The sequence below is a fragment of the Pogona vitticeps genome, chromosome 2 (assembly GCF_051106095.1).
Source record: "Pogona vitticeps strain Pit_001003342236 chromosome 2, PviZW2.1, whole genome shotgun sequence".
In the NCBI taxonomy this organism is placed as follows: domain Eukaryota; kingdom Metazoa; phylum Chordata; class Lepidosauria; order Squamata; family Agamidae; genus Pogona; species Pogona vitticeps.
Window position 1 is genome coordinate 85801704 of NC_135784.1, and position 24877 is coordinate 85826580.

The following is a 24877-nucleotide window of genomic DNA, read 5'->3' on the forward strand; positions in this document are numbered from 1 at the left end:
TGAAATCGAACACCTGATGAGCCCCACTGTAACGTTTTCTCCCTATAGCTTTAGGTACATACAGCACAAACTATTTTGCTCTACCACTGAATTTCCAGCCGTCCCTTTTTGTGATATCATAGCTGACATTTTTTTTTTATTCTGAAAGCTGGTACAGAGAATTTTGTCTCTAAAACTTCAGTTGATCTAATAAAAATCCACAACATGGATTTTAGAATAGCACTTCCCTGTTTCTCATCCATTTTATGTGACAGCAGTTCAGTGCCAGCATGATACAAGGAAGGATGATAGTTTTTGAAGGGAAGATGGAATCACTTGAGGGGCTTTCTGAGACCTTGTGTTACACGATAATGTTACAGAAAACGAAATTTATAGTGTGTGGTGGTTGTAGGTTTTTCAGGCTGTTTGGCCGTGTTCTGGAGGTTTTTCTTCCTAACGTTTCACCAGTCTCTGGCTGGCATCTTCAGAGGACAGAAAGAAAAACCTCCAGAACACGGCCACAACCATCATCGGATCCTGGCTGTGAAAGCCTTTGAAATTTATACTGTGTATTTACAGTTTTTTAAACATTTTAGAAGGGTAATAGGTTAAATAAGAAATTGAAATAGAAGGCCCAGATTATCCTTAATTTAGCACTGGGCAAGCTACTACTGCAGATGTTAATTGATCAGCTTTCTCAACTGTAGTACTGAACACCTGATTTTACAGTGAACAGGAAAAGGAACATGTATAATATGTACAGTCATAAAAACACAAAGGCAGATAAAATGTAGTACCTGCAAATAGTTCCCTGTCGTTTCTCTGGCAGAGTGAATCTCTGATGATTTTTTAAATTTCCATGTGCATGTCAAAAACTTTATTCAGTAGAAATGGTTCAATTCAGCTTCCTCCCCAAATGTATATCATTAAAAAAGTAATGTGTGTACTCCCTGTATACAATAGATATACTATAAGCTGATGCATTTGTTGACGTGTCCTCAAATAGTCAAAAGCATACGTTTGGCTTGTGTATGAAAATCAACAGGATTTTCTCAACAACTGGATCAAATACATTTGTAGCTGGTGCATTATACGGTTGAGCTAGTAGCTTGCTTCTGCCTGGCCTTCATGAATACCCAAGTGTCTACTTTATGCATAGAATCAGCCAGGATGAGGTTGCTAAAGATAGCTCTATTACTACAACATCACCTGTAGCATTGAGACTGGACCCAAGAGGTTTGCAGTGACACAACTGGCTGATTTGCTTTTACTGCAACAGAAATCCTTGCAATCTTCAGATGCAATAGTATGTATCACAGACCCATTAGGTGGCACTAATGTTAGGTGGGATAAACAGGGATAAAATCAGCTGCGGGGATGGACCAAATAGGTAAGGTGCCTCTTTATACCAAGGCACGCTTCCAGACTGTGTAAAAGTACTGTTAAGAGATATTGAGTAAAGTCATTTGTAAATCCTCTCTCAATCACACCAGAGTGGTGAGTTTCCAGTACTCCGTTACTGGGAAAAGTACTGGAGCATAGAGTGGCTTCTCAGCTCCAGTTCCTGGATGAGGCAGATTATCCTGAACCATTTCAATCTGGCTTCATGCCTGATTACAAGACAAAGATAGCTTTGGTAGCCTGGGTGGATGATCTATTCTGGGAACAGGGAGTGTATCCCTATTAGTTCTGTTGGACTTCTCAGCAACTTTCAATTTTACCAGCCATGGTATTTTAAGGGAATTTATATGCATTTGTGTGTGTGAGAGAAAAATCTTCATGATGAGAAAAGATATTCAATAGTACTTTTTAAATCTTTCAGACACCGGGGTGCAAAACTGAAACAACAGCATTTTTTGAAAGCTTTCCTGACTTCCGCATCAAACTAAATGTTATTTAGTACAAATAACCTGTGAGACAGTATTTTAAAGTTGGAGTTGCCTGCAACATGAAGGCTTGAAGTGACTTGTGCAGATGTATTTAACCCCAAATAGACCAGTTTTTTAGTACTAGTAATCACTTAGCAGTAATAACTGCTCACTCATATAGAAGTCCAAAATTGTAATCTAAATCTGTGATTTTAAATTTAAAACAAGGAAAGCTGTACATGCAAATGCATGTGGTTTTCGGTTAGCTACTCAAGAGTACTCTTCAAATGTAAAGGGTGTTGAAACTGAAGAGCTCACTATAGTATGCTTTTGCATATCATTTGTGTGTGGGGAAAATAATTGTGGGAACTAGCAAACAGATGAATATCAAACCAGTAAACGCTAATAGGCAGTGAAAAAGGCTACCGTCAGGAACAGTGACCAAAAGTTAAAAAGAAAGGTGCCTCCACAATTTTAACAGTAATGTATAAAAAGGAAGTACTGCAGATGCTGCTCAGCTAGGAAGGTGGTGTATTGTGTGCATGTAAGAGAAATAGAGACAGAAAGGCACATTCAATAATTTTTTCTGCAAAACTATAAAAGGTATTAATTCAGTTACTGGGAGGGGGACTGGTGTGGGATAAGGAGGGAAAGGCAGAAGTTAGAGGGTAAGGAGAGGATGTCTGATGAAAAAGTGTGAGAAGCTTAACATAAAGTAGTTTGAGAAGCAAGATGTTTCTAGAAAGCTCCAAGCTTGGCAGGAAAGCAACTACGTTCTTCCACTCTTTGCCCAATATGCCCGCCCCCCTCACTAATAACTGATACAGAGGTGCCCTGCTTTTGGAGGTGGAGATTCTGTCATTATGCTTAATAACTTTTCATCCATAGCTGGGTCTAATCCTTTTTTCAAAAAGCTAACAAGACCAGGATGCTTGTAATATCTTATGGCAGTTATTTCCATATACTGTAGTTATATTCCAAGGAAAAAAATAATGAAATAGGATGTAAAATTTGGAACAGTGCTTGACAAACTTATTGCAGAGGTGGAGAGAGGAAGACTCTGCATTGGGAACTGATACGTCCTCAGAAAGAAAAGGCTTCTCCTCTGGACCTCTCCCAGCAGGCTTCTGCTTCTTGAGAAGCTTGAGAGCTCCCCACATATTGCCATGCTCATTGCCCAGAGGTAGGCAATTGATGTTTTTGGACTGCAACATATGGAGTATCTCAACATTGGCTATACTATGAATGTTAGGATTAGCAGACTAAAACAACTGAGGGGCCACTGTTGCCCATCTCTGTCCTCTCCTCCACACAAAACCAAAACCCACATCTGGGAAGAAAAATGATTTGGGGCACCCACCACTAGAAAACAAGATGGCATACCATCATACATGCCACTATGTCATTTTGTTTACTAACTTTGGGGGAAAGTCACACTGTCAGATGTGTTCATACTGCTCTCATGGATAACCAGACATAACTATATATCAGTACCTCCTACTTGGAATCCTGTTTCTGTTATAGTTTCTCATTATTAGGACATACAAGATGGACTGGCTCCCAATAGGAAGCCACAGCCTTGACTTTACGCTTGCTGAGCAGGGCAGTTGAGGACAGGACTTTTTGGAGATTGCTCATTCTTGCAGTCAATGTAAGTCAAAGGCCTCTTGATGGCAAATAAGAAGGTTGTATCTAGTTTCAGGTAGTTCTGTCCTGCTTGAGAAGCTTGCATGCAGCTGCTTATTAGGTGTTTGTATTGGCTATCTTATTCTGCCACAAGTAGGATCGGCTAGGCATCAATATTGAGAAACTCAGTGAACATATATTACAATCCTGATGCCTGGAATAATGGTTGAGAGAGAATTGACCAAGTTATGTTTCTAGATCAGGCTTGTCCAACCTGGGGCCCGAGGGCCACATGCGGCCCAGGTCAGCTCGTAATGTGGCCCAGTGCAATTTTTTATTTTTAAAGAAATTCCGAAGTTTCAAGTTACACTGCCGGCATTTGTGGCCGGCATGTGGCTGGGGCATGTCACAACAGTAGAGGGGGGGAGAGGGAAGGAAGGAGTGGGAGGGGAGGGGACAGCGGGGCTGCGTGACTGCCTTGCGCCATCCCCGTCAATAGGTGGACCCCCTCCCGGCCCCATAAAGCCACCGGAGTCGAAGCTGGCCGCCTTTGCTGTCTGAGATCGCAGCTGCCGGTAAGAGTGCTTTGAGCGGGGCTGCGGAGGACGGCTAGGGCTGCCCCCCCCATGCGGCCCAAACCAAATGTATGTGCAGCCCGAACCGAATTTTCATCTTCTAATGTGGCCCAGGGAAGGTGAAAGGTTGGACACCCCTGTTCTAGATTGTCTGACATGGCAGGCAGTATGATTCAACGAGTCTGATTAGATACTTTGCTCTGTTGCCTTCATATGTGTGTTTTGTGTGAGTTTGTTTAATTTACAAGCACACAGAGTAGCCTCTATACCAGTTAATAGCTACATGAAACCACTGGGAGAGGTTGTAGAAAGATCTGGAATGAAAGGTTATCAGCATGCAAAGATATTCAATTCTTGTACTCCCTTTAATCAAATCCAGAAGCAGATGCCATAAACAGCATCTTAGAGTCAGCAGTGGTGGCAGCATTCACTGTAATGATCTGTTTCACAACGTGTAGCTCCAGCTGTTGCTTAGGGATGCACGAGTAGCTTCTGAAGCATGAAGTCCTTACCAGCTTTAATGAAAACTATATAATTGTAGAGTTAAAGGATCTCTAAGGATCATTTAGTGCATCCCCAGTCAGTGCAGGAATCCATAGCTAAAGCATCCTCAACAGATGGCCACCCAAACATTGTTTTAAAAAGCCCACAGAGGAGGGTCTACCATGTTCAGAAGTAGTCCCTTCCACTGCTGAAGGACTCGTATTACTAGGTTGTTCTTCCTAATCTTTGATCAAAATCTGTTGCCCTGTAATTTGAATTTATTGGTTTTATGTTCTACCCTCTGGAACCGCCTAGTGCTCCTTCCATTACAGCTTTTTATATATTTGACAACAACTGTCATACCAGCCCTTCTCATTCCTAAGTCAGATATGGCTCTTGTTCAACTGCTCTTCATAGGGCTTTAGTTTCTGGTTCCTTTACAATCTTGGTTGCCCTTCTTTAGCTTGTTGATATCCTTCTTAAACTGTAGTGCCCAGAACTGGGAAAGAAGTATCCCAGCCATATCTATTAATGTTTTGAATGTTGTAACCAGACTGATTACAGCAATCTATCGAGCATACAGCTGCCTTTTAAGAGTGCTTAGATATTTCAGTTTATTCAAAGTAAGATGGCCATATTGGAAAAGGTTTAGCTCTCTCTTTCATTCTTAATTTCTTTCCTTCTGGGTGCAGTTCAAAGTTTGGCCTTTAAAGCCTTAAATTGTGTTAGGTAACTAACATGATCCAAGGGTTGCTGAACTGTAACTCTCCACAGCCCTTACCGGCACAGCCAGTGGTGAGAAATCGTAGTTGTAGTTCACTAACATCTGCACAGAGTCACAGTTGCCCATCCCTACCCTAAGTAATCAGAGACCTTTTCATCTTATATGACCTGGTCCTGCAGTTAAGACAATCAAATGAGGCCTTTCTCTAGGTATTTTCAAAGATCACATTAGTGCTACATCTCTGTATCTCTATAAAGTAGAAAATGAGATAATTTACTGGTAGATATGGATAAATGTTTTCTCCTTGGAAGCTTGATGTCATATTTTGGTCCGCCAGGATCACTGTTACTTTCGATATGTAACAACCATTCATAGCATGTCTGACATAAAAAGAAGAAGGATAAGTATGGCTGTCCAGATGTTACTGGACTGCCAATCCTGTGATATCTCACCATGAGTCATGCTGGCAAAGGCTGCTGAGAGTTCCAACCCAGGAACAGAGGACCTAACCTTGCTCTAGAATTAATGGTTGTGATAAATGGAACAATCCATTATTTAGAGGCAAATGGAGACTAATAACGGGGAAGGGCTATTCCATTCCTACACTGCTTATGCTAGTCCTTCCCAAACTGGAGCAATTCTACTGTGTTGGATGACAACTCCTCCAACTGAATAGTGCACCACATCTGCATGAGAGGAACAATAGGAGCAAGGTTGGCTTACAGCAGTGGTCCCCAGCCTTGGAGCCCCAGATGTTCTTGGACTACAATTCCTAGAAATTCTGGTTAGCACAACTAGTGATTAAGGCTTTTGAGACTTTTAGTCCAAGATCATCTGGGGACCCAAGGTTGGGAACCACTGATGTAGAAGGCTTTGCAAGGCATCTGACCAGTGGTCTTATCTAGCTACATTTTTCTGATAGGTCTGACACATGCTTAGCACCTGGTTACATGGTCTTCAGCCTAGTCAATATTCCTCCACCCCCATTCTTCAGTAGGACTAATTGGAAAAATAACACATTGCTTTATCAAACACAGAAAAGAGGTATGCATTAAGATAAGTACTATGAGCTGCAAGCAGTTTGCCTCCCATTCTATAGCTCAGTGGTTCTTAACCTTTGTTACTCGGATGTTTTTGAAATGCAACTCCCAGAAACCCCAGCCAGCACAGTTGGTGGTGAAGGCTTCTGGGAGTTGCAGTCCAAAACTCCTGAGTAACCCAAGGTTAAGAACCAGTGCTATAGCTGATTGAAGTAAAAATCATTCTAAGCAGTAGATGCTTCTTCTGAGTTATGGCTGGAAGCTAACAGAATTTAATTATTCTATGTACTTAGGACTGGAGTACTGTATAAAGGCTGTGGAATTTTACACAGGTAGACAATTTAGGACCTGTATCACAGGAGACTGCATGGGCTGCCGTTTATGTAGCTCTGTTTGCCAGCAGCCAGTTTGGCTCCAACTCTGATTCTCTAGTGCTAGAGATGCTTGTCCTTTGGTGCCAGCTATAGGCAGCAGTTACACAGTACACATAGCCACTCAGTGTCCAAATGTCCATTTATCTTTCAGCATGAAAGACTGCACAATATCAAAAAGCAAAGTAATTAAGAATGCCAGAAAGGCTGGTGTGCCATTTGAGATCAGCATGACAAAGCCTTCTGGGAAGTAGGCAGGGCACTTCCTTCACAAAAGGGCCCCAATTTGTTTGAGGAACCCCAAGTAGCACCAGAAGTCAGGGACCAGACCCACCACAGCTTAATGTTGGAGTTACAATTGTGCAGTATAAGATGATCAAGAGGGCAAGTGAAAGGAGGCAGGGCACTTACCTCACCTGAGACTATGGGAACCAAAGGTAAATTCCAGGTGGGCCTGGCAATAATCCATATCATCTAAAATAAGATTATTTTGGGTGGACTAATAGGGTGACCAAAGTGTGTGGGAATAACATTCACGAGCATAATTAAAGAAAACGGAAGAATTAATCTGTATTTTCCCATAGTTTTAAAGGAGGCCTGGGCAAGTTATGGCCATCCAGAGATTGAGATCTCACCAGTAGTTGTGATGGCAGGGACCAGTAGGACAACATCCAGAGAGCTACAGGTTCCTCATTCTCATTTTAAGGAGAAATATGCATGTATGGACAAGTCAGATTGATGGCTTCAACTGGAACAGGACAAGTCCAGGGTACTGCTATAGTAGGGCTGCTCTTTCTTTTGCCAGGAAGCATTGTCCTAGAGGCCCTTCCCACCATTCTGTTCATCATGAGATGTGAAGAGACTTTGTCAGTTGTACCAGACAAAGTAACACCAGCTACTGACTTTTACCAGCATGAGAACACAAGATTGTCAGCTGAGGCATTTGTAGGCCTGTAAGTCAAGAGTCTGGCTTTAGTAACAGCAACTAAATTGCTAAGGAGTCTCAGTGAATAAGATGCCAGTGAGGGTTACCACACCCCACCATCATCCATGGTTAGGGGGTCTGTACTGTAAGAGAAGAATCAAACCTTTCAGGGCAGGGCTCGAATTGGCAAAACAGCGAACCCAAAAGAGAGAGTAGTTATGGACTAGTGGCCTCTCAGTAGAATGCAGGTGGTGTGGAGCAGCCTTGGCAAGTTCAGGGCTAAGCCACCCTAACCCAAACTACAACTCCCTATGAGCTGCATAACCACTAAACCTGTCTTTGAACCACTAAGCCCTCTTTAAATCAAGCAGGAAATACTACGTGTAAATGCAATTTGCTGCCACATTTCAGTAGTTTGAGTTTGTGATGGAGGGAACATGGGGATTAAAAAGCAGTCTTGGGACTGCAACACATAGCCCATGGGCCATGGGTGTGCCCACCCCAACAAAAGCACCTACCCCTCCCTTGACTGGAGAGACTTGCTGACATTCTGCCTGTGTAATGTGCAGAGCTGCTTGTGTTGAGACATGAGGATTTTCTTCACGTGGATATCACATCTCTGTAGGAAACACAGGACATCTTCATACGTGAGGAACATTAATACGTAGAGATGGGGATATTTGTATTCGTACATAAATATGAATATCTCCATCCCAGCTGCATCTAATGGGGGTCTGGCCCCTGAGGCCGGCCCATCCACTCATGCGTCCCAGCGCTGCAAAGATCCTGCTCTTCCTGCCAATTGTGGCAGAAGCTGCGCTGTCTCCCTGCTTGGCTGGCCGCTCAGCAGCCATGCGGAGAGACTCATCCTCCCGCCCCCTGGCTGGAGTGGCCAGCCAAGCAAGGAGACAGCGGAGCTTCTGCCACAATTGGCAGGAAGAGCAGGACCTTTGCAGCGCTGGGACGTGTGAGTGGATGGGCTGGCCCCAGGGGCCGGACCCCCATTAGGTGCAGCTGGGACGGGGATAGTCCTATTACTTTACGAATATCCCCATCTCTACTAACATGCTTATTTTGTTGCAGGAGCCTGCAGCAAACTGGGAGCATCCTGCTTTGTGTACTTGTGGTGGAATGGACTGGTTTGCACTCATCATCCATGGATAGCATAGAGTTGCTTACAACAGAAGTGATACCTGCATGGGGTGCGAAGAGTCCTTTGTCTTGGATGGTATACGCCTAGAGTTCTCAGGTCTGAGTTTCACTGCATCAGGAGGCAAAGGAAAATGCTGACTGTCACCAGGTCAACAGGCTACCTGACTAAGAAGAAACCGCACTTCTTCCCCAGAGAAGAGGCCGCACAACATAGCATTTCCACTGAAAGAAACATTCCCTGAGAATGAGGGTAGCGCTCCTTCGGACTCAGTGGCACCTGCTGTTCCTAGGAGATGAAGGACAGCTATATCACCCCAGTAGATCTGCCACTGTGTAAGGAGATGATGGCGCTGTCACACTGGAGAGCAAAATTCCTGCTTGCTGCTAATGGCAGGCCCATGAGAGCTTGATGCCCTTATATCAATCCACAGCAAGTGAGCATTCAGGAGCCATGGTTCTCTCGTGCTGTGTTGCTGACAGTCCCATACCTCCACCAATGAGACCATCACCCTGCCTGCCCCCCCTTCCCAGGACCAGAAGAGCTGGAACAAACAACAGAAAAGGTGGGTTTTTTAAATAAAATAAAAAATTAAAAAGTCCTTTATTGGGTGCAGCCTGGTCCCTGTGCCACGCTGGGCCTTGGCCGATCAAGACTGCCCTGGGCTTGGGGCGGCTCAGTCAGCATCTCCCCGAACGTCGAACACTGAGAGGTGAGGGACACTGGGGCTGTCCAGGCCCCACCTATAGGCTAGGAATGGGAGCCCCGGGGAGGGGGAGGAAGGAAGAAGAGGACTGAGGGTTGGTGAAGTCAAGTGTCTGTCTAGGGGCTTGGGGAGGGGAGGCGAAGTGTGGGGCCCTGCTCATATACCAGGGGTGCACCACACACCTCACTGAGCTGCACTCGAAGTGGTTTTCTTCAGGGTGAAATTGGTCCAGTTTACAGCCACTTTCTGCCGGGTCTGCTTGGCTGAGTCCAGGCAAAACCTGCAAGTACAGTGGGAGGGGAAACAGAACAGAGCTGAATATAGATTCTACATACTCAGCACAGATGTGGACAAAAGCTGTCTTTTACTGTCTCCTGTCAAATTCCAGCTCTATAGATGGAACCGCTCTCATGGCATGAGTTCAAATGTTGAAAAGATTGAAGAATACTGTAACAGTAGCAGGCAGTGCTGCTTCTATGAGAAAATTTAGAACTCCATTTTGGAAGTTCTGTAGACTGTAACAAGGCGAGTACATCTCACTGGCAGGAAGGTGTCAGCATGGGCCAGAATGCTGGGAGAATAGAGAAGCTGAGTGAAGATGCTGATATAGCCAGCCTGGGAGAATTAAGGATCAATGCATAGACTGCAGGGCAGCTGATTGAAGGGGAGCACTGAACTAAGAACTGGAAAGTTGCAGGAATAATAGCACAACTGCATCACATTTAATCAGAACAGGGTTTTGCCATAACAGAGTAACATAACTCCTCTCCTGGAAACAGTTATAGTGGAAATCAGCTACAGCAAGGTTGGCAGCTGTGGCCTTCTAGATGTTTTTCAGCTGCAATTCCCACAATCCTTCACCATTGGCTATACAAGCTGATGGGAGCTACTGTCCAAACCAAAGGTGGAGGGCCACCCAAATTCGTGGTAGACCTCTGGATTGTTTGCTTGGGTATCACGCTGTGCTTATTCTGTCCAATCTGTCCCAAAGACTCCAAACACTGGAACCAGGGGTTGATTGATGCAGTATTTTATACACTATGACATCCTTATGGTTTAAGACATATACAAACCACTGGGTAAAATTGTAAGGGGAGATTTGGAATAGGTGTCATGGGTGTGTTGATGATGCCCACCTGCAATTCTCCTTTTTCATCTAATCCAGGTGTCCTAGATATACAAGATGGGGCACAAAGTCAGGAATGGGCCTGCTGAGGGCTAACAAACTGAAGCGTAATCCAGACAAGACTCAGGTGCTGCTGCTCATTATATGGGGGTGTCAGTGGAGATGATAATTTCACTTGTTTTGACCAGGGCTGTCCCCCTTTAAGAATAAGGTCTGTAGCTCCAGGATACATGTAGTTCCAGTTTCACTCATGAACCCCCACATGGCATCTGCAGCTCAAAGCGCTTATCTTGCCAGTTAATCCACTGTACTTTGTAAGGTTGATGACTACCACAATTAGTAGGTGGAGCACCCTATGAAAATCATAAAGGAACTATAACTAGTTCAGAACATAGTGGCCAGATTACCCAATATATTGATTGTATGTTCCATGTGCTGAAAGTTCTGGGTATAATTGAAATTGTTAGTTTTTATCTACAGAGCTCTAAACAGCTTGATACTTGCAAACACAGATCCTGGGCAATCTCACTTTCAGAGATTACATGGGCAGGAACCAGACACAGGAGCTTTGTGGTTGCGGCCCCAACAGCTACAGCCCCTCCCCCCAAAAATAGTCCCTCTGCACCTATTCTGACCTCTTCTGGGTTCTAGGGTGAAAGCTATTTAAAATATTATTTGGTGGGTTTTAATTCTGGGCGGACGTGGTGGCCCAGGGGACGTGGTGGCGCTCTGGGCTAAACCGCAGAAGCCTGTGCTGCAGGGTCAGAAGATCCGGCAGTCGTAAGATCGAATCCACGCAACGGAATGAGCACCCGTCGCTTGTCCCAGCTCCCGCCAACCTAGCGGTTCGAAAGCATGCAAATGCGAGTAGATGAATAGGGACCACCTCGGTGGGAAGGTAACAGCGTTCCGTGTCTAAATCACACTGGCCATGTGACCACGGAAAGATTGTCTTCGGACAAAACGCTGGCTCTATGGCTTGAAGAGCGGGATGAGCACCGCCCCCTAGAGTCGGACACGACTGGACAAAAATTGTCAAGGGGAACCTTTACCTTTAATTCTGGGCAGCTGTTGAGTTGCACTGTTCTCTGAACTAATATCTGTATCCTGTTTTTAAGTCCTACCTAATGTACGGCTCAGAAATGTAGAAGGAGCATTTCTTAATACAGTGCAAAGTGAGTGAAATGCCAATTATGATTTTCATAACGGAGGCAACAGCTTCCCCAGTACACATCCTCCTGACGTCCAGTGCATCGTCTTGCCCAGCGAGGTTAGCTTGCTTTCAACCTGTGATGTCCAATGAGGTGGACAGGGTAGTTGCACGCTATTGTGCCACTACTTCCTCTTTAGACACTTGCCCGACCTGGCTCATCAAAGCAGCCAGGCTGGTAACAACAAAATGGGCCACCACAATAATTAATGGGTCTCTCCAGGAGGCATGGTCCCCCTTGCCCTCAAGGAGACACTCATTAGGTCCATTAGAAAGCAACCTAATTTGGCGGTGGACGAAATTGGGAATTATAGGCCTGTCGCCAATGTTTCTTTCATAAGTAAACTGGTTGAGAGGGTGGTGGCTGATCAGCTTCAGGCACTCCTGGAGGAATCTGATGCCCTTGATCCATTCCATTCAGGCTTCAGACCATGGCATGGTACGGAAACAGCATTGGTCGCCCTACAGGATGACTTCCTGAGGGAGGCCGACAGGGGCAATATGTCCTTGTTGGTCTTCCTTGATATCTCAGCCGGCTTTGATACCACTGACCACGGTATCCTCCTGGGATAGCTCTCGGAGTTGGGAATTGGTGGTCTCACGTTGGCATGGCTCCATTCCTTCTTGGAGGACTGTCCCCAGAGAGTTCAGCTTGATGAGATGATTTCCACCCCATGGATCCTCAATTGTGGGGTTCTGCAGGGGTCGATCATCTCGCCAATGCTATTTAATATCTATATGAGGCCGCTGGGCGAGGTCATCCAGAGTTGTGGAGCTCAGTGCCATCAGTATGCTGATGACACCCAGCTCTACCTCTCCTTTTCTCCTACTGCAATGGATGCTGTGTTCCATCCCCTGAACGCTGCTTGGGGACCGTTCTGGGGTGGATGAGGGCAAATGGACTGAGGTTGAATCCGGACAAGACAGAAATCTTGCACATGGGTGGCCCTGACGTCAGTGGGTTGGGAAACTCCCACTCCCTTGGGGGAGTGGCTCTCCCCACGAAGAGTGAGGTTCACAGCTTGGGCAGCTGCCTGGACCTGGATCTCACCATGGAAACTCAGGTGGCATCTGTGGTCCGGACAGTCCATTTCCATCTTTGGAGGACTGCCCAGCTGTGTCCCTATATAGACGTGGGGGTGCTCACGATGCTGATTCCTGACCTTGCAATCTCAAGAATAGACTGCTGCAGTGCTCTCTACTAGGCTACCCTTGAGGCTGATGCAGAGACTTCAGCTGGTCCAGAATTCAGCGGCCAGATTAATAACTGAGGTGAAGAAATTTCAGCACATCTCCCCCACTCTGGCTGCCCTTCATTGGCTACTGGTTTGCTTCCACATTGACTTCAAGTTTATGATGATAACATTCAAAGCCCTAAATGGTTTAGGACCTCTGTACCTATCAGAACGCCTGCTCCCAGCCAGATCTGTCTGTAATACCTGTTCCTCACAGCAAGGCGGTTGAGGGCCTTGACTCTGAAGGAGGCCTGGGTGGAAAGAACTAGAAACTGGGCCTTCTCAGTGGTTGCCCCCTGCCTATGGAACAACCTGCTAACTGAGATTCATCTGGCACCCTCACTGGATGGATTCAAAAGAGCATTGTCCTCCCTTTTTACTATTCTGTTTGCCATCCTCTCCATCACTCTTTTTACCACCTTTACTGCCATCTGTTTTAATTTCCCTATTTGTGGCCTGGTTGCCAGATGGTGCAGGATATAAATTTAATCAATCAATCAATCAATCAATCAATCAATCAATCAATCAATCAATCAATCAATCAATCCTGGCCTTTCCCTCTCCATCATGTCAGTGGATGGCAGCCTCTCCATCTACTTGACATCTACAACTCCTTCAGCAATGTCAAAATCATGGCAAAAAAGTAAGAAAACAGTCCTTTTCTGTCTCTCTGCCATTCTCAACTACCTCCTTTTGACAGGATATTGGTTACAAGATTTCCACTAGCTGATGTGAGTAAGTCTTACCTCTTGAAGTACTCCACTTCTCTGTCAGTCTCATCCATTTCCACGCCATCCAAGTCTTTGGGCAGAAACACATCATCTAATAAAGCACAACAGGAAAAATATTAGCTAAGCCAGGGAGATTCACAAAGAATGATGGATGTCCTGCCCAAACCAAGCATATGCTTCATGCCACTCAAACATAGCCAAGACAAGACACCTCCTTGCATTTATCATAAATGTGCCAAAGTCCACAACTTGGAGATCAAATCAGAGAAAGCTGGTCAGATCTATGTTGGATAATTCAAATATATTCTATGTCACCTTAGTCACATAACACTGAATATGAGATGCAAAGATGCTTGTTACCTGAGATGTTCTAAGTTGCTCTCATCTATTTATTTAATATAGGTTTAGTTATTTACAGTGTTTTTTATTGATTCAATATTTATTTCTATAATATACTGTTTTATTCTTTTAATATGATTTAGTATGATTATGCTGTAAACCACCTTACATTACTGGACAGTATATAAGTTGAATAATAAATAAATAAGAAAAAGAAAGAAAAAATGGAGGGGACAAATGCAAATAAAATAAAGGATGTGTAGGTTCTCAGACACGAAAAACTGTCTTCGTGTAAATTTCAATTCTGTCCCAAACCAGGAAGCACTTATAACTGCAGAGAGAAGGGTGAAAATACACAGCCAGGCCGAAATCAAAATGTGAGATGTGGGAAACGTGGCCTTCCCAATGTTGTCGGAACTGTAGCTCCCATCATTCCTCTGTGTATGCTGTGCTAGTTTGAGCTGATGGGATATATATTGTTTCCACAACATCTAGAAGGCTGTAGCTTTCCCAGGTGTGGTCTGGGCATCTATTTTTGTAGCTTGTACAGTTCCAGGGCTCTCCTAATACTTGCATTTCTCTTGCCTCTTCCTTTAAATTAATAATTATTTGCCATCAAGTCAATTCCAAGGCTTTCCTAGGCACAGAATTCTCAGAAATGGTTCGCCCTTCTCCTCTTCTTCAGGAGGCACTCTCAGGCTGTGCAGCTTGGCCAAGGCAGAATAGCGCAGAGTTTACCAGGCAGCACAGTTAGGCTCTCCTAGGTACCTTTTCAAATATATCTTTCTAAAAGAGACTGCAGGCTATGGCGCTGCAAAGCTGTTATATGGCCATCAGAATGAAAGCTGGCAGCTACCCGGTTACACTAACTTTCCTGACAGGGCTTGCGAATATCTGTTATATAACTGGAGGGCCTTAAGTGGTCTAGGATGGAGCCAAGAAATTGCTGGGCCCTTGGTGTTGAAGTGGCTCAATGGGTTCCTAAGGAAAGGTCCCTGGGCCATGGGGAAAGCCTTTGTCTTACTCACCAATGGAAGGGCTTGCTTTCTCCATTTTGTTCCTGCTCTTCTTGCTTTTGCCCTTTGGCTGGGGCAAGTCATCCGGTGCAGCTGTAGCGGGCAGATGCCGGTGGCTACTTCCCAAAGATGCAGGCTCTTGCTCGGCCTGATCAGCTCGGCTTTCACCCCTCCGGCTCTTCCCATCAGCGCTCTTCTCCTTCTCTGCTTTAGCACTACTGCAACCCCATCCCTGCCCTTGTCGCAACCCTCTCGCCCCATCGCCTTGCTCCCCGCCACTGCCTCCTTTTGGGGTATCCAGGGGAGTGCCTTTTGAAGGATTCTTCTGTCCCGCCATCTTGGAAGCAGAAGGCTCACTGGTGGCCACAGCCTCTCCCTTTTTGGCTGGACAGCCCTGCCGTTTGCCTTTCCTCTGCTTGCCCGTGGTGGGTGCTTGTTCCGGCACCTCTGCTCCCTTGCTAAGTGCTGCCTCGTGGCCAGCCCCACTCTCCTGGGGAGAGTCAGTCAGCTTGGGGGACTGAACCCAAATCATACGGGAGAGGTTAGGGACGGCGTTGAGCCGTTTCACCACACCATTCTCAGAAGCCGCTGGGGGCCCCTCTCCAGGGCTGTCTGCCCATCGAGGGCCCACCTCATTCCGCATCAGCGTATGGTTATGTGGGGCACCCAGGCTGAGTGGAGACAAATCAAGGTCAATCTCCTGCAACTCAGAGGAGCCATTGAGGTGGGAGAGCAGATTCTTCTGTTCCAGCATGGCTGCTTTCTTAGGGAAATCGTTGACGTCTAAATTGAGGTCGTAGACACTGAAGCTGGCCCGGATGGAATCCTTGATGGTGTTCTTGATCTCCTGTAGCCGGCTGCTCAGGAAGCTGTTCACACGCTCCAACTCAAGTTGGGGCCACTCCAGAAGTTTCTCTTCTGCCAGCTCCTGGTCCTGACCTGTAGGGGGGGTTCGGTCTACTCGCTTCTGGGCCTCAGCCTCCAGCTGAGCCTTTTCCTTCTCCTGCAACACCAAAAAAATCAGCAATTTGAGCCCACCAGGAGGACCAGCATTCCAACAAGCAGCTGGGAAAAGAGAGGGCCCTGGGCCTGATGCCTGAACAGGCCTCTGTTTTTCAGTGTGACAAATCATTTTTGTGTTTTTGAAGGGGAGCTCTAATAAGCCACACTGTACACCTGGGAAATGATGGTAAGAACCAATGAGATGGCACACACCAAGTCAGTGCTATGGTAACAAACCTTAGGGAAGTGATACCCTGCCAGCAATTTCCCACAGCAATTTCCCAGAGCGTACAAGCTCCAAGCAAGGTTGCCACATCCCCAGCTTAAACTCTGTTTATAGCACTGCAGTGTGGAGGGCTAGGAAGAAAGGGGTGTGCAGACAAACACAAGAGAAAAATGTCCACATTGCCTGGTGCAGCTCAGTTGAAATGTGGGAGTCTAGGTGAGAATGATTGAAGGACCTGTTTAATCAATCCATCATCCACAGAAAACAACCTCTCAACTTATTTCAATTTCTGCCTTGTCTACACATTACAGTGACAGAAACAGAATATGCAGGGAGAACAGGAGCTTAATTTACCTCTTTCATTTCTCTGTTGGAAGTTGATTGCATGGCAAATCAGAGTGCAATACATATATCATGAATGTCCCCCCCCCCCCCCCGACTGAGTCTCCAAGGATCCGGAACCTGAAAAGGTTACTTTTAAGACTACAGTACTGAATCGACCACGCTGGGTAGAGATTCTGGGAGCTGAAGTATGAAAAGAGGAAATTTCCCATCTCTAAGAGCATAATATCTGTGGGGTCTGCATGCCAGCAGTGGGCAGAGTGAAAACAAAACACGGGTGGAACCAGATTTCCCCTACACACCCACCCTCCTTCACTGTGACCCTCCCTCTCCAATCATGGCACATGCAGTTGTTCAGCTTTAAGAAATTGGAGCTTTTCAAAAGCCTACTTGCTGGATAAAAAGGGAGGCTGGTATGGGGCACATGGCAAGGCCCCACAGATAACACGTGGCTCATAAGCAGAGGGCTCCAGACCTGTGGCGAATGGATTCCTGGACTACATAAGGCAGTAAGCAAAATCATATAAACAAAACATTATGCAAGTTAACAGAAGACACCCAAAATGTCTTATTTTTAATTCTCTTATTTATGCCTCCCCTCACCATGCAGTTTTGATCCAGGTAAATAGCCCAGTCAGCACACTTTGAGACAACCTTCATGGAGGAGAACAGAGTTGGAATTCAGTGGTGGAACAAAAGCATGGCATGCATACAGTACATGCCTCCTCCCTGGCCCTGCTATTTAAAAGGCACCAGGGAGGCAACTAGGGTAAATAGCCTCTGATCAAGACTTTTGAAAGCCACCGCCAGCCAAGACAGTGACAGCAAGCTAAGATGGACCAACAGTCTGAGTTGATAAAATGACGTTTCATATGTTCAGTCTCTATCTGAATCCTTCCCCTAAAGGGTCCATTTTACTTGCTTACCAAGTGGTCACAAGTAGATTTACTAGAGACACGGTGGGGTGGGGGCTGCCATATGGTTTACATGAGGGTTTGAGGTATTTGCCATTCTGCTATTTGCAGTATGTGGGAAAGAAGAGGATGAAACGACACAATCCATTTGCAAGGAAAATGCCTGGGAGCTAACTCTGACACTACACCTTTTGGCATCTGAACTGATGAAAGCACAGCCAAATGGACATACGTAAAATGCAAATTCATTATGCATTTCATTTTGCCAGCCTTTCAACTCATTGATCTACATCCATCCACACTCCAGGTCTGCACACACATTCATGGACTGACAGATAACCATCCATGCCTGTTGTAAAAGAGAATCTTACAATGGTACAGATTCATCCACTCCCACTGTCAGACAGGACATGACTTTCGCATCTCTCTCCCAATCCACGGAATCAACTTCTCTTCCCCGTTCTGCTTTTCTGCTGGCAGATTTGGCCCAAGGCACACTCTTTTTCACACTCTCACATGCACAAAGAGCCCACCTTCTTCTTCTGCTTGTGGCGTGCCCGCTTGGCAGCCTTGGCACTGTTCAGGGGCTTTGGCTCAGTACTGTTGATGTAGTCCAGGAGCTCGTCCACATCCCGGTGGTCAACGGCGGGCTCTCCTGAGCTGCTGCTATGCCCCAACTTTTGAGGAAGCTCCTCTTTCCTTTTGGTCAGCCGAGAACGCAGCTTCTCCCGGATCTCTGCGTAGTTACGGCTTGTTGGGGCAGCTGGAGGCTGTGTGGACAGAGCTGGGCTATTGGCCTGCTGTGAGGACAGCAGACCAACTACCACGGAGCTGTCGCTCCACAGCTATCACAAACAGAGACTATTCCCAAGGATCCTTCCTTGCTCTCCCCGCTTGCTAGCCCAAGGCTTTGCCGAGATCCCCAGCCATTTTCATCCAGGCACGCAATATACACCCGGTTCTGTAGAGATCCAAAGCTGAGACAGCTGAGGGCAGGGCGCAACAGCAGGGCTTCATTTAGATAACTCAGGACAGGAACGACAGCTCAGGACAGAGTTGGCAGAACCATGAGGAAGTCCAAGGCCGGAACACCAAGCGGTGGGGTGGGGTGGGGTATCCCAAGGCTATAAAGGCCAACATAGAGGAACAACCATGCATGCCATGCCAGCACGTGTCAGCATGGTATTCTCTCAAAACACCGCCCCGCCCTCCCACATAACCCCTCAAGTCTACCAGTGAAGGTCACGGATGGCCACTGGCTGTGCTTTTTACTTACCGCATTGTGGCCAAAGAACTCACAGTAGCAGCAGTCACAGAATTTCCCATCTTTCTGGGTCGTGGAAGAGGAGGTGCAGGAGCTGCGCTCAGAGCTGCTGTCCTCATCCTCCCCCAGCCCCTCATCGGCCTCACATGACTGCGGGGCATGGCAGCTTGTACCATTCGGGAACTTGTGGCCCTTGCAGGAAGGGTCCCTGTTGAAGAGGGAAGAGACGAAGACAAAGATGAGATGAAATACCCTGCACAAAAGGCCCTCCACTTCCAATGGAGGTGCTGCACTGTAGCTGGGGATGAGCTGGATGAGGACCAATGAACATAAGCCCGATCCAGCTAGAAGGAGGCACTCTCAGCATGAGGTGTGCCTGAGGACAGTGGCTGAACTGTTCAGGGTGAAGTTGGGCTCCTCCCCTTTCACCCTGCGACAGAACAGGTTTGGAGACAGCCCTTTCTTTTGCGGATGGCTACCCACAGAGAAAGACACATGAGAAAGGTTAGCTCTGAAATAAGAAATCCCTGTGGACATTGTAGGAACAATCCACACATGCATTAAGATGATTCCCCACTCTTATCAGCAGATCTTTTCTTCCAAATCTACAGCAATTTTGTATTCTGGTATAAGTTTTCTCCTGTGTATTCTTTAATAGAGGAAAAACATGATACGTTTGGAAAAAGCTCAAACGTTAGTTGAACAGGCAAACATAACACATAATTGTCAGGTGCTGACATTTTGGCTTTTAAGTCAGGGATAGGGATTCTTTGGTCCATGAGACTGGCCTGCTGGGCCCATGGAGGTGGTGGGTGAGGCTTCTTCCCCAAACAATCCCCTCAGAGAAGGGAGTGAGGCAGGTGAATGGCTGAGCCACAGTATTGAGATGTGTTCCTCTAGACTAAGGCTCTGCTGGCTTCCCTCTGCTCCCTCCCACCCACTCACCCTGCCTCTCTCCCATCATTGGGACAGAGTGAAACCAGGCTGGTACTTAGTGCTGTGAGGTATGGCTGCTCAAAGTGCTGCTAAATCTGCTTCTATCATCTTTCCTCTTTCCTAAGGGAAGACGTGGACGATCAAAACTCAGGACTCAGCAAATGCCTGTAGAAGACACTCCTCCAAGGGTGACAGCCACCCTTGGAGGAGTGGCTTCACCTCTTTCTAGATGCCTCTCTCTATACAGAGAATAGAAAATGGGGGTTGGATGAGACCAGAGGGCAGGGTTTTAAGGGAGCCGTCCCTGACATCATCTGGTCCTCTGTGATGGTTCCAGAGAGGACTCCCGATCCCAGGAACAGTTTTCAGTTCAGTTTCTGTGTCAAACAAGAGCAACATGGTATTCTGCCAGCTTGGCTGGCAAAGTATCCCTGGGAAATGTGGAGAGCACTTCTCTTAGTAAGGCACCTCCCAGGGCGAGGGCTCCCACTCACCTGTTAGAGCTGGGCAGCGGATGTGAGGCAGGAGGTGGGCCCAGGGAGCCACTGCAATGGCCGTTGCATGGATGTGTACAACCTACAGGAGGTGGTATCTTCAGCAGTGGCACATTGGCAGCGGAGAGGTGTGGGCTCTTGCAAGATCCAGCTGGAGGGGATTCTGCTCCTGGCTTTGGAGCTGGTGTGTGTGGACTGAGGGCTGGTGCAGGGAAGGGGGCCGCCTGCGGTGAGGAGCTCAGGTGGACGTGAGGAGGAGAGCTGAAGGGCCCGGGATGGGCAGGCATCTGCTTGGTTGGGAGGAGTGCCGGTGGCTGCGAGGGGAGGCCTGTGGGGCTGTTGGGGGGAGCAGTGAGGTCCACGTGCCGGTGGTGCTCCGAGGAGTGGAAGGCCTCTCCTGTAGCCAGAGAGGAACAAGGACATGTTAGATTTGACAGCAGTATTTGACGGCAGAAGCTTTTGCCCTGTTCTCTGATGGGCAAAGCAGCTCACAGCCACAAAACAAGTGCTCCTCACCAAAACCAAGGGATTCCTCCCATTAGTATGTTCCTTCCAGTAATGTTCCCACAGCTCTAAAACCATACATGGAGGCCCCGGGGCTTTTCTCTAACCCAGTGTGCCGATCACATTCTCAGCTACAAGGCCCCTCCTTTCTGTAGCACCATCCGCAGCTGACTATCACTTCAATCACAAGTTCCCTCAGAGCATGCTGGGAACTCCAGCCACACAAGGCCGGGAAGTTAATGACAGATAACAACCCCCCCCCCCCCCAGGATGAAGAAGGAGACAGTCTTTGCCAGGCTAGGCATATCACACAAAAGCCCTCCATTGAGCCAAAGGCAAATGAAGCCCAATGACAGGACCTATGAAGTCCAGGGAGAGGGGAGAGCCCAACAATAGGGAAGCACGTTTGCCCTGTGAATCTGGTCTGCTGGCCTTCCCCAGGCCCCGCACATACAGACCTGGCGGGGTGGGTCTTCGGCACATGCTCTTGAACTGCTTGGGAAGCGTTTTGCAGAAGTCGAGTGAGGTAGGCAGAGGTGAGCCTGGGGTGCCGCTGGGAGCTGGGGAGAGCGCGTGGTTGTAAGGACAGGCTTTGAGCCCACCTCCCACAGCAGGGGCCTGGCTGGCACACTCCAGAGGGAGGCCGGGGTGCTTGTCACCTGCAAGGGAGTCAGAGATGGAGCTGGCTGCTCTCCAGGCCCCCTTGCTCACCGCCCCATTTATGGCACATCCTTTGGGCCCAAGAAAGACAGTGTGGACTATGGAGGCTTCTGATCAGGAGCCTTGGGAGGAGGGGCATTTCTGGAAAGCATTCTTTGCACACACACACACCCCAGAGAAGAGCAAGAGAGAGGCTAGTGCAGAAGCTTTATCTTCCCGGAGTGTACCCACATGAACGCAGATGCTAGCACTCTCTTTACACAGCTGAGCCACTGCCACCTCCCACGTCCATCAAAACAGCTTCCACAAGAGAAGCTGCAGGGAGATCCCACAGCTAGCAGAGAAAAAGAGAATCACTCCGCCAGACCCAGCATGAACTCACCTGGCACCACAGGTGTTCCCCCGAGGGAGCTCCCCTGAGCGGCCCCGTTGGCATGTTGGGAGTTCCAGAGCCCCGAGAGCTTGTGTGCAGACAGGAAAGAGCTGGGGTCCCAGTCTCCTGAGTTCCCATGGCACGAGGATGAAGAAGATGAGGATGAAGAGGAGTGGGAGCCTGCCCCGCAGGACTGTGACTTACAGGCTGTATGTGACAGCGAGACCTGGAGAGAAAGAGCTCTTGACTCAAATGGCCACTCCAATTCAATGCAGCATGCTTCTCTGGAGGAGGAAACTGAGGGCTAGTTTGTGGGGGTTAGCAACTTTGGCCTCAGCTTTGCCACAGCCAATTCCTGCCCAGGAGGCTGTGGATTCGTTTTGGGGAGGTGAGAGAGACCAGCCTGCCCGCTCTTGCTTCCAATTCTGTTCTCCTTTGACCGTCACCAAAGCCAGTGACAGAGACATGGGGAAAAGGTCCAAACACCTTGCTGTTGATTGAAGCTCATCGCTGATAACCACCACTGAGAAGTCTCACAGCTTGGAGCGCAACATATAATTCAGAACCAGTGTGGGGGTAAGCATGTTGAACTGGGACTTAGGGGCAAGGGTCTGTGTGTCTCAAATTCAAGTCCTCCTCAATGATGAAAACTCAAGGGTAACCTCAGGTCACTCAGCCTGACCTATCTCACAGGGTTATTGTGAGGATCAGATTGGGTGGAGGGTAGCCATGGACATCTTGAACTCATTGGGGAAAAAGGCAGGATACAAATGCAACCAACAATAAACGTAGCCATCTGATTTTTCTCAGGGGAGGAGAGTATGACTGATCCACCAATTCCCACTTTGTAGACAATGACATTCTCCCTTGTTATCCAAGAGCATCTGCCCTGTGGTCAACAAGGGCTTCTGAAATATATTCTGTGGGGTAAAATGCTTACCGCCAGCGCCTGCTCCTGAACTGCCCTCCTTTCTTCTTCTTCAACGCTCTGCCTGCAGCTCTGGCAGATCCATAGTGGCATCTCTCCCAGCAGGTTCTGTACGAGCGTTGGTACAAAGTCTGGGGGCAGCCGTTCACCTGGAGAAACCAAGCCATTGTGGGATGGACCACCCCAATCTTTACGCTCCCGGTGGCACAGCAGGCAGCACGTCTGCACCGACTGGTTGGAAGTGGGCAGCCCCTGCAAAAAAGCACAGACAAATCCCTCCCTGAGTGGGCTGCTTACAGGAAACACCCAGAACGGTGACATTAATCATCGTAGCTTTCTGAAGGGCTTTTGCAAACCCACTGGCAGGCATGTTGGCACATCCTGGAGAACCAATATAGAGTAAGCAGGAGCTAGATAGTCTCAGGGACCCTTCCTTGCCAATTCCACCCTGTTCCTCTCAGTCTCCACTACTCCATTAGATGCTGGCACTGGGTAGTCCTGGATCAACCCCAATTAACATTGATTTGCACACCAACAGAATAGCCGCTACAGGTGATTGATGTGACTGTAGAGGAGGTACTTGTTAATGAAAAAGGCATCTGATTTCAATCCAATCTTTTCTGCTCCCTCTACTGAGCTCCCTCCTAGCTGTTATCCAGCTCTTAAGCCCGGACTCAGCCTAGAGTTTCAAAAGTTACTTTAAAGAGGAATAAATACAATGACATCTAAAGTCATGCCTGATAGAGAAGTAGTATGATGGTGCCCTGAGTCGCAGAGTGTCACTCTACTACTTCCTCAGTTATAAGTAGTTTGAAAAAGTAATGATGTTTATCCTTCTTAAAAGTAACTTTTGAAACAGAGCCTCAGCCCGGCATGCTGCTTTTCCCATGCCTGCCCAGTATTTTCAGCACTATCCCAAGCCGCTGTGGGCCCAGCAGGCAGGCAGCCCATCCCTTGCCCAACACTTCTGTGTGAATGGGAGAGAGGGGAACAGCTGCAGTGTGCCAGGCGAAAGAGCTCCTCCTTGCTGCTCCTTTCTTTCTTCCAGCAAGGAGGCCTGGCCTCCAGCTTCCTGTCTGTCTATGGAGCGGAAGCCAGGCGACAAATTGGCTTCGGCACCCTTGAAATGGTGACAGGCATGAAGAGTTATGGCCGGGTTGCATTGTATTCCTGCTCCCCCCCTCCCCACGAGAAACCCGGGACAATGGGTGGTGCTTCCCACTGCTGCCGCAAAGCAGATGGTCCCTCTCAGAGGCAAGGTGAGACAAAGCCCAAGGGGGGCAAAGAGTGCCTGGAAGGAGGCAGAGGGAGAACTGGCCTCTTCTCCTTCTCACAAGGGCTGAAGAAACAGGTGCACCGCCTGGGGAGGAGGCAGCCCACCAAAGCAACAAAGGAAAAGTTCCACACCAGGATATGGCCTGGCCGGCCGGCAGTGCCAAGCCACGCCCAGTAAATCAAACACACCCCCATCAAGGGGAAAGGAGTGACAACCTGCCAAGACAAATCCATCCCAGACTCGCTAGTTAGGTGAGTGGCTTTTCTAGCCTTTTTCTGTTATTGAAAAAGCCAGAACATTCCATTGGTCATAAAATCAAGACAATATGTCTTATCCATAGAAAGTTTGGCACGGACTATCTTATTATGTAAACTAAACTAAACTAAACTAAACTAAACTAAACAAATAAAAAAAATAATAATCAGAGAATTCTCCTGAAGAATGGCAGAATTACAGCATTTTAATAAAAGTATTTTCACTTTAAGGAGGTATTCCGTATTTGCACACCCAACTTTACACCTATCAAAAATTCATCGTAATTTTCTCTTTTTGACAGAACTGAAACTGCTGCATTTTCAAGTCTGTTGTACAATATATGCTTTCGGCTGTTTTTGCAAAAACTCCATCATGCATTCTGAAACCCATGAGAGCTCAAAGTTCCATGTAAATCACCTCGTGTGCCCTGTCCCATATTAAGTGTTACCTTCTGCAGGCATCTGCTACATCCATGACAGTGGTTGCCCAAATGGCAAGGAAAAAACTTTCCTAGAGACACAACAAGTTCTTTCTTGCCAACGCTCCACCCCCAGCATTAGTTCAAAAAAGAAATTGGTATATCCAATGAATCTAAATCT

The 24877-nt window shown here is 47.3% G+C and overlaps 1 protein-coding gene across 4 annotated transcripts in view; it reads right to left on the bottom strand.

Annotated features, from left to right (window-relative positions):
* Positions 1-206: 206 nt before the first annotated feature.
* Positions 207-24877, bottom strand: part of FAM193B (family with sequence similarity 193 member B) — a 35179-nt gene continuing 10508 nt past the window's right edge. The window contains exons 2-11 of one of the 4 annotated variants that reach the window (XR_013541797.1): positions 22760-22999; positions 21829-22045; positions 21245-21445; positions 20283-20679; positions 18865-19060; positions 18122-18358; positions 15117-16107; positions 13765-13840; positions 8785-9727; positions 207-5635 (exon numbers count right to left, since the gene is read on the bottom strand). Coding sequence is in view for 3 of the 4 variants with exons in the window: in XM_072989930.2 (XP_072846031.2) it covers positions 9631-9727; positions 13765-13840; positions 15117-16107; positions 18122-18358; positions 18865-19060; positions 20283-20679; positions 21245-21445; positions 21829-22045; positions 22760-22999 (2652 nt within the window). In the remaining variant the exon portion in view is untranslated. Of the gene's footprint in view, positions 5636-8598; positions 9728-13764; positions 13841-15116; positions 16108-18121; positions 18359-18864; positions 19061-20282; positions 20680-21244; positions 21446-21828; positions 22046-22759; positions 23000-24877 lie in introns of those variants that run through there. The other 3 variants (XM_072989931.2, XM_072989930.2, XM_072989932.2) reach the window with 3 other exon arrangements.